General features: G+C 37.5%; 1 protein-coding gene across 2 annotated transcripts in view; it reads right to left on the minus strand.

The window, feature by feature from the left end:
- Window positions 1-17,278, minus strand: part of RASGRP1 (RAS guanyl releasing protein 1) — a 36,599-nt gene that overhangs the window by 18,698 nt on the left and 623 nt on the right. Inside the window, exons 1-3 of one of the 2 annotated variants that reach the window (XM_085062036.1) lie at window positions 16,647-16,808; window positions 15,253-15,422; window positions 1,391-1,488 (exon numbers count right to left, since the gene is read on the minus strand). In XM_085062036.1, the coding sequence (XP_084918162.1) occupies window positions 1,391-1,488; window positions 15,253-15,422; window positions 16,647-16,654 (276 nt within the window). In that variant the 5' untranslated portion in view covers window positions 16,655-16,808. Of the gene's footprint in view, window positions 1-1,390; window positions 1,489-15,252; window positions 15,423-16,646; window positions 16,809-17,278 lie in introns of those variants that run through there. The other variant, XM_085062035.1, reaches the window with a different exon arrangement.

The raw sequence follows: 17,278 nt of genomic DNA on the forward strand, positions 1-17,278 counted from the left end.
TCTTTGGAGAAGATGAAACAATCTCCACAATCTCAAGAGCATGAGGCACCAACCTTGAAAGAGCCCCATCACTGAGACATGTTTTTATAAACTAAGTTGTAACCTTTTGGGGGGAGGTAATTTGAATAAGGGGGCAATTACTTCATTTGTTAGACTTCTCATTGGGGAATTTGAGATAGGTATGCTAATCTGTGAAGCCCATAAACTGTAAACACATGATATAGTCGCTGTCTTGGTCGTCAGTGTGCATCTGGGATCCTATTAAACCAAGGTAATACCCTTTTCCTATGCTGCGTGTCTGTGTCTCAAATTTTTCCAGCAATTTAGGCATCACTTTAAGCACGCTTACATTAGACTCACTAGAATTGGTGAAGTCTGAGAAGGTTCCCAAATATTTTTAAATGCCCCTCTCTGAATGTCTAAAATTAGATGACTTACAAAGAACATGTAACCACCTAAAATCATATAATTTAAGGGATGGAAAATGGTGGAACTGGAACATGTGCAAGGTTTTGCAAAATAAAAAAGCCCAGACGACTTGATCCATTCAAAATTGTCTTTAACTTTCAATGTCTTTATAGTGACTATAGGCAGAGTTAAAAACCAAGCTTGCAAAACACACAGAGTATGAGGAAAGAAAGGATTATCTAAATTGAATTGTGCCAAAATTGGATGGAGATTCTTAGCACGATAGGTCTCCTTCCTGTACTGTGCTCACCTAATTAGGAGGAAACATTCTGTAAAGTTAAGAAAACAAGTAACATAATCCACAATTAAAAATTTCAAAGAAAGCCTAGTATCGTGCATATGATCTAGTAGCTATGTTGTGAAAAAGCTAATGATGAGGCAGAAACACACATGTATGAGTCTAGGCAGTTGCCTCAAAATGGGAACTAACAGAAAGGAAAAGCTTATGATTTATTTCAGCAATTTTTAGTTGTGTGCGAGACAAATAATTTTTGTTGAAACTTTTCATATCCAAATGATACAGTTTTGTTCTTTGCACTTTGACTTGATGGTGGACAGAGAGACAAACATCTGAAACTTAGGCCCAGGTTCACAGTACCTAACTGAGGTGCCTACATTAATCTAACACCTACTATATATTCCCTTCACAGCCAGCACAGGGTGGATTTATCCTACTTAAAACCTGGAGTTTCGTCTTTTGCTCTGTGTATAACGAACTAAACCAGACAAACAAAAAACTCCAACCCTAAACCAAAAAAAAGAACACCATACAACCAAAAACTGTAAAGAACAAATATACAATTTAATTAGTGGAATACTAATACACCCATAGATTAAATATCCTCTACTTACTCATCTCAAACTTGTCAGGCTATCAAGTTACCTCAAAAGTAGGTGAAGATTACAAAGGATATAGATCAACAAGTTTCTGAAGCATGTCTGCAGAGGAGATGAAAAACTGATGCATGGCCAGAATTATTTTTAGCAGCTGGTTGTTTTGACATGCATTTCCTTCTAAATCTGAAAAACAAATAGGATTATTCATATTGAAATCTTGCTACACCTTCATAAACAACTTGCAGCAGGCTTTTTCAGAATCCTAATTCTAACCAAGTCTGTTCATGTATGCTATTTCAAAGGCAGCAGTAACTTACTAATTTAGGAAGTGCATCATTTTTCTGGTGAGAGCCATATAACAACTACTATATTTCACTACCATGTTTGGAAGTCCCTTAAAAATTTGAAGAAAAAATAAGAAAAATGCAGGCAAAAAAAGCAGCTGTGTCTCAAAAGCACTCAGAATATCCAGATAATTATACATAATGATCTAAGCCCTGCAATGCACTTACATGCTTAGCTTTAGGCATATGAATATAAATCATTGACCTGAAGAGCAGAAGAATTCAGTTACTGATCCATATCAGTCAGTCACTGGAATGACTAACCCTATCAAACAGAACAGCAACATTCTCAAGTGTTTGTGAGGCTTTTTGTACAGATGACGCACATCTGTTCAAAAGTACATACACAGGTGTATTGGTTTGAAAACAAACCAGTGGGAGATCACAAGTCAAGATTGAAATTAAAAATAAGTGAAATAATACAAGGAAAAGTACTGACAAAGTCAGATACAACCTAACACCCTGTTAGGGTGGTAGTAGCAGTCCAACTGAAGTAGTCCAGTTGAAGCGGTGATCCTGTGAAGGTCTAGTCTCCAGCTGAAAGATCCAGTGGTAGCTCTGGTCCTCTGGGAACCCAGTAGACAGGGCTAGCTCAGGCAGTTCCAGGGCCAGGTTATATCCAGGTGGGAACACCTGGTTCCTCCCTCCTGGGCAGAGCATCCCACAATGGGATGAGATAAGTCCATGAGTCACACGGTGGGTCCCTGATGGCCCATTGCCTGTCATCCAGAGTGGGTCATTAGCAGCTGATAGCAGCTAAGGGCCCACAGCTGGTGGTAATAGAATACTTAACTACATCTATATTGCAACCTAGGACAACAGGATAGGATCCACACATAGATGCACATGGAATGAGATACAACATATGCAGGAAACCCAGAGGTTCTCCTGTGCATGCTCCCTGTGGTGGACCTAAATGTCCCACACATCAGCTTGAACTATGCACTACAAAGATTTCAGCTGAAGGAGGTCTTTAGACTACATCTGTCTTCTGAGTCTTGCATGGGTTTTCTTCCACATTCCGAAAAGATCAGGGACATGAGATGTAGCAGAACACTTTTAAAAAGTTTCCATTTCTGCAGCAAACGGTAGTGAAAGTGTTTGTAAACATTAACTGATGAAGTTCTTCCACAATCTGTCATAAGAGAACCTAAGTAGCTTGAATTAGAATTTGACACCCTTTCAAGCCCAAAATTTACCTTTTTGAATAATTTTAAATGGATTAGCCTCTACAGGGACAAATGTAGTTTTCACTTCAAAAAGCAGTAGCAGGAACAAGAGGCAAAGCACAGTATGGCAAAATGAAGAGGGGTGTGAAACAGCAGATTTGCAGCTCATGAAATGGCATCTATTGATAGGGAGGGCAGGCAGAAAGCACTTTAAATTGCACATCACCAAAAAGGAACATTAAACTCAGCCCATTTGCAAAACAAAATAATCCACGTTAGTTACAGGGTGAGAGCTTCCATGCCCTTCTACTGGAAGATACCAAATGTATCCATGTTCAGTGATATGGGCAAGGGGAAAGTCTGCCTGTCCCACAGCCTCATAAATGAGAGCAGTAGAGACCCCAAGTAACAAGAAGTTCTTGATCTGCCTTTTGGCTTATACTATAAGCTCTCAGTTTTAAAGCATGAACCAAAGTTTATGTGCTCCTTGTTTGTGTTCACACATAATATCATTTCTTACTGAAAGAATCCTTCTGAATACTGGCTAGGTATTACAGCATGAGCACTGAGGGCAAACCAGCAAATTATTCTGCTAGAGACATTGGAAATTTGTAGACGAAGGCTGGGATATCAAAAATCAATACTTATTCAGGCTTTAGAATTTGGCATTTTGTACTCCATGAGCGTCTTTGGGAAGAGTAAAATTATTTTAGGCCTTGCACACAGAGGACTGTATCAATTTTCATCCTTTGACAAAACTTGGTGTTCTGCCAGAAGCTCCATCCAGTAGCTCCTGTTTAATCAGGAAAGCAGTTCAGTATATGCTTAACTTGGAAGCCAAATGGATATGTGCACACATACTATTAAGAATATACACTTTCTCATAAGTGCTCAATATAGATCATTTCCAGACAACAAAGACAAAAAATAACACACTCTTTCTTTATCACTTTAATTATGCATATTCCAAAATCCTCTGCTATGACATAATACAGGTACCACTTGGCCCCAGGTTCCCAACTGAAGTTTTGTCTTCTAGAAGGTATCTCTTCCATTTTAGCTTATTCATTTCACAAAGGTGCAGAGAAAAACAGCATGTTCTGCCTTCTCTTAGTAATTAGGTCAACACATTTATGGTATTTTCTTGCATAATAAAAGTGTATTTATGCTTCACCACATCCAGACCTAACTATCTTTCAACAGAGATAGCCTTCATTACAATGACATGCAATTATTTTGCACACATAAAAGCAATAACAGGTTTTGAGCTATCTGTTCTCTCACCCAACTAAAAGGCTCACCTTCACAAAGAAAAACACTATTAATGATTGCTTAAAAACAAAACAAACACTCTGCAAAAAGAAATCTAAAGGTTCTCAGTACAGCTGAGCACTGAGCAGCAAGCCTGCATGGAACTGTAGCAGCACACAAGTTTACAGTAAAGCATCTTTGTGCAGATGGTGGAGCCAGTAAGAGGTGCTGCAGTGGTGCCTCTGAGTGCCTCTGCTGCATCCTCTTGAACCCCCAGCAGTCTGTCTCAAAACTTTGTGACTCCTTTTCATTTCCGTTTGTATACCTGCTCCTAACCACACAGCCTACTGAGCAAAACCACTGAGTGAATGCTAAATAAAGTGGAATGGGTGTGTTGCATTAGTCAATCCACCTTAAAGAAAGCTGCAAATTACTGCATAAGCCTTAGCTTTGTCTCACTGCAGCAAAATACAAACAAACAACTGGTTGCATGTTTTTCTCCTGTAAAAAAAACTTATTGCACTAAGATTTTTAATAAATATGCTCTGAAACAAACAAGAAAGCAGGAGCTAAATATACTTTTCCAGCATTTACCTCCATGAGTGAAGAAAGCACAACGACAGTTAATGATAACCATTTTTGGACCTATGCAATAACACAAAGCCACGAAGAACTACAATTACAAAAGTTCCATTTCTTATGTGAGACTCAGAACACACATTCTAATTGAGGCCCATCAGCCTCTGCATGACCCAGTGAGTGACTCCTCGTGATCTGTGATTTAGAAACAGCTTTAGTATTGCTTGTTCCTTGAATAATTTAGAGAAAAAAATTACCTAAAAGTCAGTAAGTAAGGCTTTAAGAGCAAACTACCAGCTTTTCTCCAGGTCCTGATGACCACAAGTCTGTGGTAAATACACTTAACAGAAAGAATACGTTAAGTAGAGAAGATTGCTGTACTGAGACCTTCCCTCACACTCACAAATGCAATGATAAGGCAATAGTAAGAACGCCAAGAATGTCTTAACCAAACTGAATTTTGCAGGAAAGAAAAGTTAGATTTTCTGGGTCTAAGAGGCCTTTATTTCATAAGCAGGTTCCAATTGTATCACCTAGAGTACAATTTGAAATGAATCAGAAGTGAATCACGGAGCACTGACATCACATGATCAGTGACTAAGCTACTGAGAACACGAATAACTTCTTGTAAACTCCCTTAAGTCTTCCAGTGGTTATCAAAAAGCAGTACCAAAAACAATGCAGTGCAAGAAAGCATCAAGCAATTGCCAGCAGTTAAGTGCAAAGCTGAAAGTCGTGGGTTGCTATTCTGATGTGCTACATAGAATTCTTCAAGACTTCTGCAATTTTTTTTCTGGTAGTTTAAAGAAGACGGTGTGGGGATGGTGCTATAAATGTCTGCAAAGATTATTAAATCAACATGTGATCTGAAAACTGAGGGAATGTATGTTCTTAAGGTCTCAGGGTCTCAAAGACCTTGATGAAATACACAGACATGTATGAAATATGCAGATATATGTGGGGAGTACATGGTAGGGCTTAGTGGCTGCACAGAAACAGCCATAAGTCAATGCCTCTGCCCCACATGCAAGGTGCACTGCTGCAAAACAGCCTCAAAATGGCTAGAAGCAACCAAAACAAAATGAAATATTTCACCAGTATTTTGTAGATACTCCTTGGAAATTCCCTTTACAAACAGGAAACAGAGTTCCCCTTTAGCTTAAAACTTATGCAACACACAGTAGCCTCCTTACTTAGGGCTTATAACTTCTGTGTTGGAATTTGATACCCTGTAACAGAGCTAGCCATTTAACTCTCTTCATTAAATTGAAGACATTTGGTCAGAATCAGATTCATAAGAAGCCACCATTCTGCTTCTGCTTATAAGTTATGATACCGTTATTGAAGGTCAGCAAGCAGATTCAACTGAAACTAATTTTTTAATGACAGCTGAAAGCTCAATTGATGGCAGATATCAGGGCTAGGAGCTAATATATTCTCTTCTGCTGCTCCAATGCAGAATCAGCTTTCTGCATTTTTTAAACTGCTTCAGAACCAGTTTAATTTGTTTTTAAAATTCTACATTCATGAGGACTTCACAGCTTTTGTAGGTGACTTACTCCAACGCTTCAGCTTCTCCATCATTTAAGAATTCTCCTTTCTGTCAAACCAAGTATTTCAGGCAACTTGGGCTCCTTAAGCCCAGACTCCAGCAGAGAGAAAAAATATTTTCTTTCCCTTATCAATGTATTTTCTCTGTTCAAGGGTTGCTTCCCTAATCTCTTTCCTGAGCTAAGAAACACCAAATTTGTAATTTTTTTATTCCTCAGAGGCCAAGTTTTCCAGCTCTCTGGTCAAATTTGATGTTGTTTTCCAAACCCTTTGTAGCTCGCACCATTTTGAAGCAAACCTGAATAGAGTTCTTCAGAGCCGATCTTAGCATGAGAGTTAGAACATAAATTTTAATATTCTTTACATAATACCTTTATATACACATACACTTTAATACAAGTAAATGCAAATGTATACTGTATAAATAAAAAATATGAGAGTACACACATCCTTCTAAGCACACACCTAGAGTTTCTCCAGAGATACAATATGATTAAAACATTTTCAGTTTTAAAGTCTCTCTTCACAGTGAGATCCTTTTCTGCAGAAGTGCTGTATGTGAAGGATTTTACCATACTATTTTTACAACTGATTAAGTAGAACTTTGTACTCATCCTTAGTGAAGTTTTCTTTATTTCAGATCATCATCTCAAGTGCTTAATATCTTTCAGAAATAATATAACTTAATAAGAATGTCCTTACAAAGATGACACAGTAATTAGGTAGTAGAATGCTTTTTTAAAATTTTAGCTGCAGCAGAAAGCAGGTGGAGTCTTGAGCTCTCCAGCTTACATTTAGTTCTGTACAGGATGGTGGTGTTCCCCTCATGCAACAAGAGTGACATGATGTTTAGTAGAGAGCACCAAAAAGCTCAGGGAATTGCATTAAAGTTTTGGTTTGGTCTGTTTGTATCTTTTTTAAGGGGCTTATTGCCCATTCATGCTTCCAAGTGTGGAGTTATACATAAATTTATTTACAGAAGTAGTTAATCTTAGGAAGAAGAACTCCAAAACTAAACTTAGAACAAATCAGTATTTTCCTGAGAGGAAAGAACTGCGCTACTTTGTGATCAATCCTGCACTAACAACACTCTAAACAGGCCAAGTAAACACAGATTTTAGAAGAAACCCCATAAGCTTGGTGTTTCTTCAAGTCTACTCCTTTAAACTCCCTACAGAATAGAGCAGGGTGAGCCCACTCCTGTTCCTCCATATACTCATAAACAATGCAGATATATCCAAGACAAAAGGGAGGATAATATGCATCCAAAAAGAATAATAAGACTGTTCTGTGTGAGGGTAGGGAACATTAGGGGAGAAAAATCTCAAGGGAAAACCATTACCCTCTCTCAGAAAGAGCTTTTGGAAAGCTACATCTTGCAGAAAGAGCTCTAGGTGGGTAATTCTTTGAAATGAAAACAAGGAGATAAAAGCTCTTGTCAAAGGGAAATGGGATGATTTTCAGAAATTAAAATGTACTTTGAGAGAAACTAAATGCAATGTGGGTGGAAAGCATTCCATTAGCCTTGGAAATTCAGATGAGGTACATAGAAGAAGATAAAAAGTTTGCACACACGAATGCACACCACACATTGCTCTACAGCACATTTAAAATATTGATTTTAACAAATTTAGATGCGAAGTTTTTAATCAAATAGTATTTTTCTCCAAAGCCTACAAAACATGATTTGAGCATTCAAGACCTTTTCTGAAGCTTTAAATCATGATACTGGAGCCATGTGCATTTTTTGAGCTGCAGGCAACTCTTGAATAATTCAAGTGTAATGCTTGGCAGCACAGCTGTGCTAGCATAAAGCACTGATGGATAGGACAGAACAGACTCCCAGAACACAACCAGAAACTTCTGAGGACAACGTCACCATCTGACCACGGAACCCAGATTGATGCTTAACCCTCACATATACCATAACCACAGCATTTCACAGCAAGCTTCCCTCTAAGGGCATAGATGATCCTGGGGCAGCTAGTCATCACATCCAAAGAAGCAAGATCTGTCCCATCCAAGGGTTCGAACTGTAACAGAGTAGTAGACACCAAGCTGCTTGCCTCTCAAGGACTTGAGGAAGTTGCAGATCACTTGGGTCCCAGCTCCTGACCTCGATTTTCATCACTGTTGCAAGCTCCAACTCTAGTCCTGCTCTAATATTCCTGACTTATCATTTCACATACATACCTAAGCTTCCTATTCATTGCTTTAACCTTTAGGTACATTTCTGGAGCTGGTGTTTGCAGCCTATGGCACACTAGCTTCTAACCCAGCAGCTAGGGATGCCCTCTCACACTGCCCCACCAGCAAGAAGGCAGGGGCAACACAGCCAGACAGCTGACCCCAAGTGACCATTGGGATATTTCATGTCGTATCATGTAACGCTTAGCATTTAAAAACAGGCTGCGAGTTTGTCAGGGCTGCTGCTGCTTGGGGGCTGTCTGGGTATCAGCTGGCTGGTGATGACCAATTAGAATATTTTGCATTGCTAAATAAAATGTGTACTGATTTTTCCTGAAGTTATATTTAGAGGCATGAAGATAGAATTTTCAGTCATATTCCTGTGGTAAATATAAGTAAATAGGAGACTGCTTTATAAAGAAAAAGGTCTAAGTTTTCTTCATTTTGTTTTATTATCTACTCCTTAGCTTTGGAAATTATATTTAAAGAACTGAAATCAAATTTGCCAAATAGAACTTTATATAAAGGTATCTAAAGTTCGTTTTCTTTGGGAAAAATTTTTCCCCGATATCAGGTTAAAAAAGAAATCATTTTCATTTTGGTACAATCACAATTAACTTTAATAGTTAGCTAAACAGCACTTAGAATTCTCCAGAGCAGTAACTACTTTTCTGTTCCCACAATGTCATGCATTCTACAGAGCAGTAATGACTCTTCTGTTCCCACAATGTCATTAATTGATCATTAACAGTTTCTGTTGCCAAGCAACACTAAGGTTTCTGCACTGTATTTGACCAAATAGAGCTCAGATTACTTAACGCACAGTGATCAACAGCATTTTCATACAGAACAGCACCATGAATAAAATTTAACAACTTTGAGGGGGATTGGAAACCTCAACATTCAGCCCAGGCTTCAAGAGCAAGGGGTAGAACCCTGCAAGTTTGTGCAGCATGAGACAAAATCAAATGATTGTTCAGGCAAACCTAACAGGAAAAAAGCAAAAGGCTATAGTTGCATTCTGTGGGTGTGCATATGCCTTGAAAGAATTTATTGCCTTTAAACCAGACTTCTGTATTAGAATTTGTTATATGGTAAATTTGATAAAAGGATAAACTCAGTAACAGAACTGTGATTAATTTAGTAGTTAATTGTATGTTTGAACTAGACTGGAAGAATGTATTTATGTTAAAGGTAGAGTGGGTTTTCCCAGATAACTGAAATGGGAAAAACTGGACACAGTTTTCAATTTTTCTGTATTTTAGAGGAGAAAATACAGAAAAATACAGCTGGCTACAGCTCTAAAGAGTGAACTCTAACTTTCCTGTTCTGTTGTTTGTAAAATGGATGCAATATGTAGCTGTCTCTCAAAGAATTCCTAAGACTCAATATGTTTTTGCAGGATGTTGACATGAGTAATATAAAAATACTATCAGTTCACATAACTAGACAAGTCAATCATGTAGCTACTTTTTATTCTAGAAAACGTGAACTATGATTAACTTGTACTGTTTTAGGCAGCTTACACTTAAGAGGCCACCAGCAGCTTTGTGAGATTTCTTATTTCTATCAAAACAATTCCATGGCATCTTTCATCCAGATTAGTCGGAATGTAGTTTCCAGTGTTTCTATGGTTTGTTTGGAAACAACTCACTTTATCTATCACATGTTGAGGCTACAAGCTAGTTTAGCACAGATCAAACACAGCAGAACTACTTACATCACAACCTACTCTTAGACCAAGCTGTCTATAACTATTATGACCACTAGAAGTTGCAAATTCCATTCGTTTCACATAAATTAAGAACATTGCTAATCTTTTTAAGTTATAATTTTCAACTTCCCTTAAACCATTCATGGATTAAAACTGACATCATATGTACAAACAACTAGCTCCACTGCAAAGAGTTTATCCTGGATGAAATTCCACACTGAATTATTTTGGCCACTTTCCTAAAGCCCTTAACTTATACCCCTTTAGAAACTAAACACAAGGAGACTGTACTGTGACATGCATTTGAAGATGGTATTTCTTGATTTCTTTTTAACTGAAGTGTCTGAATTGTATGATAAGCATAGGTAATCCATACGTTACAGTAAACATACTTCCAGCACTCAAATGTAAAAGGCAAAGAGTAAGATCTTGCACTCAAATGGTAAAGACAGAAATATTTTCATAGCATTACATTCTGAGCTCTTAGGGAATTCTCAGCTTTGAAATGATGTTCAGATTTTTTTTAGGAAGACATAAACATTTGAATAAATGATGGCTTTCAAGTGTACTTTTGGAATTGTTTGTTAGGTAATTCTAAGTAATACTTCAGACAGATTTATGGCAGAAAAAACAGGGAGATATGAAATTGACACTACGTTGAGGACATGCAATGTCCTGATTGCAATGGAGTCTTTAAAACACTTGCAAAAACAATTTAAACAAACATTTTACATGGGCAAGGAATAGGCCCTCTGACCTCACATGGTTTATAAGCATGAATGCATGTTAAAATAGCCCATTGAATCTCTGAAAGGTATGATTGCTTTAAAAAATAAGCACTTTTAAACCTTACTCTAGATTTAAAAAGATACATTTAGAAGATAAAAATAGACCTGGTCAAAGGAAAGTTACAAAAAAATTTAATTCTATATTAGAAACTGACTTCACAACACATAGTCAGAACTTCAAGTTCACAGTAGCATGAGGACACCCTAGGGTGATAAATGTCATGAACATTTAGCAGATAATAAGTTAACAAATTAAGGTAACCAGTGAACACTGCTAATACATTTCTCCTCTCTGCTCAGTAATTTCTGAACTAAATGTATGTTATGCATTTATACAATCTCACAAAGAATACTGTAAGAGCTAGACATAAAAGTTGGGCTGTGCTACTAAGCATATGCTTCCTATATTCTACTGAACTGCCTAGCAAAACTAGAGCTGTCTAGCAAACTAGACCCTGCTGTGTTGGTTTGAACAACAAAGCTGATAGAATAAATGCCTTTACAACTAACAACAAAATAGGAGACAAAGCCATATTGACTTTCAGAGAACTGTATCCCTGTCAAAAGTACATTTTTTCCAGGCATTTTTGTACTACATAATGCAAAAAAAAAAAATGGAAGGAGAGGGTTAAAGTCACTGTTCTATGTAAAATTTCAATAAAGAATCACAGTCACTAATGAAGATTTCCTCCAGAATAAATTATCTCCCTCCTGAACCTGTCATATTCCAAGCCAAGATCTAATAACTACTTCTTTGCTTCCCTGAACTTACAACTTCAGCCATCTTGTTGCCAACAGAAAATCTACTTTTAATTATCTCTTTAAGACCTTTTTGTTCAGAATCAGTGTCTCTGATGTAAAGGTTGAACCTAACTTTTCTGCAGCTACTGTATTTTCTGGGTTTTTTAATCATTTTACCCTACCTCCTGCACTTCCTCTGTATGCACTCTCCTCCCTTCTTTCTTTCTATTTTATTCCCTTTCTCTTCTATGGCAACCACATGGGATGCATTTATTTGTGCTCTACAATTCTTCTTGTCAATCCAGATCATAGCAGTAACACCATCCTGTAGCTACTTATAATGTGAGGTCTTCTGAGACATGTGGAACATGTTTTGAATCACTGTCCTGTATAACCAAATCTCTTCTCTTAAAACTGATGAGAGTGGTTTCAAGTCTCAACAGATCTTCTCCTAAGAAAGGACCACAATTCGTTTCTAAGACACTTCCTACCTTCAATCTCTCATCATGTTATTTTTTTCCCCAAACTCTTGCCTTTGCTTACATCCTCGCTTTTTTATTGCCTTTACTTTTGGCAACTCATTTGCAGGATGATTCATCTTAGTCATCCTGATTCAAACTTTCATGGGACTTGAAGAAACTTCTACTTTTAGCATCTCCTCATCATGCTATTGAATAAACACTGGTCTAATGCCAGTCTCTCAGATGTAGTGACCATCTACATGACTTCAGAGTACCCCTTATGAGCCTCACTGTTTCTTTTGCTAAGGCATGTGCCTGTCATTCATCAGTCCAAGCTAAAGAAGACCAAGCTTGAGAGGTGAAAGAGCACACACTAATCATCCCACAGTAGGAATTTAAGTTAACTGCACTGACTAAGCTTTTAGATTAACTTGGCTGTCTCAAGAGTCTTTCTACAAAACATCTTGGAATCCATTTACAATACTGCAGCAAAGTTTAGTCATCTCACTCTTAATTTCAGTTTAGCATATCTCCTTTTTACTTTCTTCTCCTAATCCATGTTGTAAAACAAATTACTTAAGCTTGTGGTATTCACAGCTGTAAGCATTTGTTAATACCTTTTTGGTCACATCTTCTTTTGATATTCGCTGCATATACAGCAAAAGGCTACCAACTTCTCCATACATACCATTGCTGACAGCAGCCTCTCCTACACACTATTTGCTTTTTCCAAACTTGTGTAATTGAGTCCAGGAACATAAACTCAGCTGCATCCATTATAGAGAAATTGTATTTGCATACATAATATTAGCAAGTGCAGTATAATGTTAACATCATGCAGTATATATTCTGAAATGTGATGCATCACCATCTCTATCTGCTGCCTCTTGTTCTCCTGAAGACTAGACAGCAAATGAATCAAGGCCTTTTTCCAGAAAGTAAACTTCAGATGTACAATGTCTTGGGAGGTTCTGTACTTTAAACATTTACATAAAACTTGCACAAATCACAATAATGACTTTATAGAATAATTTACAAAACATTATAGGTCAGTATATCCAAGACTGAAGACATAATCCCAGTCCAAACAGAATTGTTAGCATACAGCATAGAAGATTTACTTCAGTACTGTGCATAGGAAGAAATTTGCTCAATCATTCAGATTTCTTGTAATCATTCTGAAACTACGCTTTTTTCCCCACCATTTTTCTCCCTACCCCCACCCCTCTTCAAAATCCCAGAATAAAGTTTTTCTCATATCTTCCTTTATTGGCACAATAATGTGAATTAATTTTGCACTGCTTTTGTGGATAGATACAAGAGCCTCCTTTAATAAATTTTATTATGCAGGTTACCTACACTTGTAGCAGTTTTATTTTTATTTAAATATCTCAATGGAAATTCCAACATAGCATAAGAACGTCCATAATGTCATAGATGATGTATAAATACAGACACTACTAAGAGTTGCCCCATGAAGAGTCTAAACCTCCACAGCACACAACATCATTTTAGCAGCCCTTAGTGAGTTATAATGATGTTTGCAGATACACTACAATTTACCTTGCTCAACCTACGTACAGCTTGTCAAGGTTCAAGCAAACCCTCTCTAGCGGACTACAGTAAATTTTCTAGCTGAGGTATGAAACTCTTAAGAAAGATTCACATGCATTTGTAGCTGAACTGCACAGGTACACTTGCTTTTCTTTGTTACCTTGGTCCTTTTAATAAACCAAGGCACAGGAATCTGAGAACACCTAAGCATGTCTATATTGTCATACAGAGTATTAGCCAACAATAATTTCCCATTCAGGCTTTCACCTACACTACTTTAACACAATCACCTTAATAATTTTGCTAGATTTTTATAATGTTACATTTGTATTACTGTTTTTTCATTAAAATGTGGAGACATTAATTTTGGTCAAGTAGTCACAATATTAAAACTGCCTGAAGGTCTTATGTCTATCCCATTCCTATTGAACTGAAACTTATAAAAATATCAATCAACATTTGTTGATTTGTTGAGGAATTAGGGCTTTATAGCAGTTCACAGTCTTCACAATAATGAACTGGAGGAGAAAAGAAGCAAAAAAGAAACAAGACATTACTGACAATTACATGTTTCACCAGCTTTTCTCAGACGAGCATTTCTCTGCCCATGCTGATTAGAAGTCTTAAAAGTTAAAAAAAAAAAGGCGTTTCAAACAAATGTGAAAGATTAGTCATTGTTTACACAGTATTTATGCACTGTACCAGTAGATCAGCACGATGTGTTACTATTTAACTATATAGATAATTATTTCAGAGCTGAGTGGGTGTTCAAGTACATTATTTTCTAAGGACTACTCCTGAAACTAAGACTTTGCCACATATACTTTTGAAGTAGCTCATGGCACTGAAAGACTCAGCATTAACAAACAGATGTGCTACTTATAAGCAAATTACTCTGAATCACTTTAAGTGTCTTCAGTAACAACATATTTTAATAATATTAAATATAAACACATTTACTAATGAAAAAGTTGAAAAAGGAAACCAGGGATACAGGGTTTAGGCAATGGTTATGCTTATCCATATTTCAATTCTAATTGTAAAAAGACAAATGGATAACTGATAGGGTCAAAAAAATACAGTTGTGGTTTGTTTGGATTCTTTCTCTTTTATAGAGAAGCAACTTTAAACCTATACTCATAGTGCGAAAAGAAATCCAGCGTTCTCACCCAGTTTAAAAATAGCCCTTCTCATTTAAAAATGTTTAATATGTTTCATATGTTGCTTACATGCATTATGAGAATGTTAATGCAATATGCAAAATATAATGATTACCTACTCAAGTTAACAAAATCGGTAGTTGAAAGAAAAACAAAACTACTCTTAGAAGTATGGATGTTTGAAATTTGTCTGGTTCCCCTCAAGCAAAAGCAGTAGTCACACTAATCTCTTGGCATACATTACATATATGTACATAAACACGGCATACATTACATATATGTACATAAACACATCCATCAACCAAAAATGGTCAGCTGTAGCACAGGCAGTTCTCTGTTAACACCTTTCTACTCCACTGATAAATCAGTGTAATTCACTACTAAGGGATTTAAACACAGCCAGGACAGAAACAAATTAATATGACTATAAAATCCTCCAGACACTCACCAAAAGACTGAATGCAGGTTTCAAGAAGGTCTTCCAAAGTGGCTCCTTTGGCTAAGTGCCCCAAGGGCACCATCATGACCTGAGTATGATTTGAGAGGCTGGGGCAGTGGCTGGTCTGCTGCAGCTCCAGTGTTGATTCAGGGGCAGTGCTGCATGCTTGAGCAGGTTGCCTAAAAGAAAGCACAACAGTGAAGTAAATACAAGAAGATAGAGCGGCAAACTTTACAGTGCATGGGAAAGGAGGAGAGATTTAAAGGACAATTAACTCCTTCTAGTTAGGGTGCTGAAAGACATAACCCTCCCACGTAATATGTACACCAAAGGGACAGCTCAGTGAGTGACTTTTTTTTTCTGCTAAATGTCAGTTGCCAAGCACATGGTTATAGAGCACCTTGAATGATCTGTCAAGATTACCAGAAGTCTTGTCTCTGTGTTGAAGAGTTATGTTTACAATTTCAGCACAAGTATAAATACTCCTTAAACTATGTAACAGGAATACTGTCATGCAATGACCACGTTTGTGTGCCCACCAAAACAAAAGGAGAAAAAAAAACAACTACAATCAAATATTACACACATTAAAAGAAACACCAGACTAGCTTTATTAATTTAGTTTGGAAAATCACTAGTAAGTAAACAAAGAATCATCAGAACCTCATAGTGGAGTATTTCACAATTAAAACAAATACATTAATTTCCATCTATTTTATACTGTTATTTCCTATTATGTTGTTTTAAAATAGTATACATCAGCAAACAAATGTATTTAATAATTTTAAATGATACCAAAATAAAGCACATATCTAATTTTAGGCTTGTGTTTTGATCATATAATATCTTATATTTCAAGAATGTGTGTTTATGGACAATATTAAAGGCTATCCATTGCTTGCATACATGTTTGTATTTCTGTATGAAGTAGTAAATAGGAACAATATTGCATTGATGAAAAGAGATGAAAGATATTTGCCTGTAAATAACAGGAACCACTGCAAAATCTCACTTAAGAGCATAACTATACTGTTCACAGAAGAACAACAATCACTGCAGTTTCAATAAAACCTCCGTTTATTTCAAGGACTCCTGAAATTTCACGGATTCTTTGAGTTTACTTCAGACACTCCACAGTCTTCCTAAACAAGGGACTCCAGCATCTTTAAGCTACTCTCTTAAGCTTTCATGCAACTTTTCTTGGAACACTATGTAAGACTCTATTAATGAGCTGACAGTCCCGGGACGAAAAGGTATAGAAACTCATCCAGTGTATGTATTATATACATATAGTAGAAGTAAATTCACAAACATCCCCGAATAGGCACTCCTGCATGAAGTTAAAAATATGCATGCCTTATGAAGACTACCTCCTCCCTGTGAATGTCCGGCTTTACTCTTACCTTTCCATCTCATTTGAATACTGGGAAAGCCACGAAACTGATCACGGTGTCGTTTACAACCCAACACTGACCCCAGGCCTCCATAGTTTCCAATTCACGAAAACACACGCCTGACCCTTTGGAGGCAGTAAGCATCACTGGGCTCCTCCGCAGTTAGGCTGACAGCAACTACGCAAATGTTCCCTTCCCCCTTTCTCTCAATTTCCCTCTTAGCTTTGTGACCTGACTTCCTGTTCTCATGCGAAAAGAACAAGGGCCTGATGGGCTTTCAGCGTTTTCTTTTTTCAAGACTAAGCCCCTCTCCTAGCTTTATTCCAGTGACTCTTCAACACAGGGCAGCAGGTCCTAGCAAGTAGTAACAACGTAGGAGTTAAGGCCGAAGATATTTCACGCCTGGGCAACATACTGCAGAAAACCTGAAGTTTCCACACCCCAAAAAAAGTTTACAGTAATACTGTAGCCGACTCGGCCACGCTAGACGTGCGATGCTCAGTCGGCGGCACCTCTGGCCATTCCTTAGAACAGATCCCCTGGCAGCAGTCACCCCACACGACAGAGACGAAAGCGGGGCTGAGGGGCAGCGGAGGGATGCCCGCCCTGCATTTCCCCCGTACGCTTGTGGCGGCGGGGAG

Source organism: Lichenostomus cassidix, chromosome 5 (assembly GCF_008360975.1).
Source record: "Lichenostomus cassidix isolate B80296 chromosome 5, HeHo_3.0, whole genome shotgun sequence".
Classification (NCBI taxonomy): Eukaryota; Metazoa; Chordata; class Aves; order Passeriformes; family Meliphagidae; genus Lichenostomus; species Lichenostomus cassidix.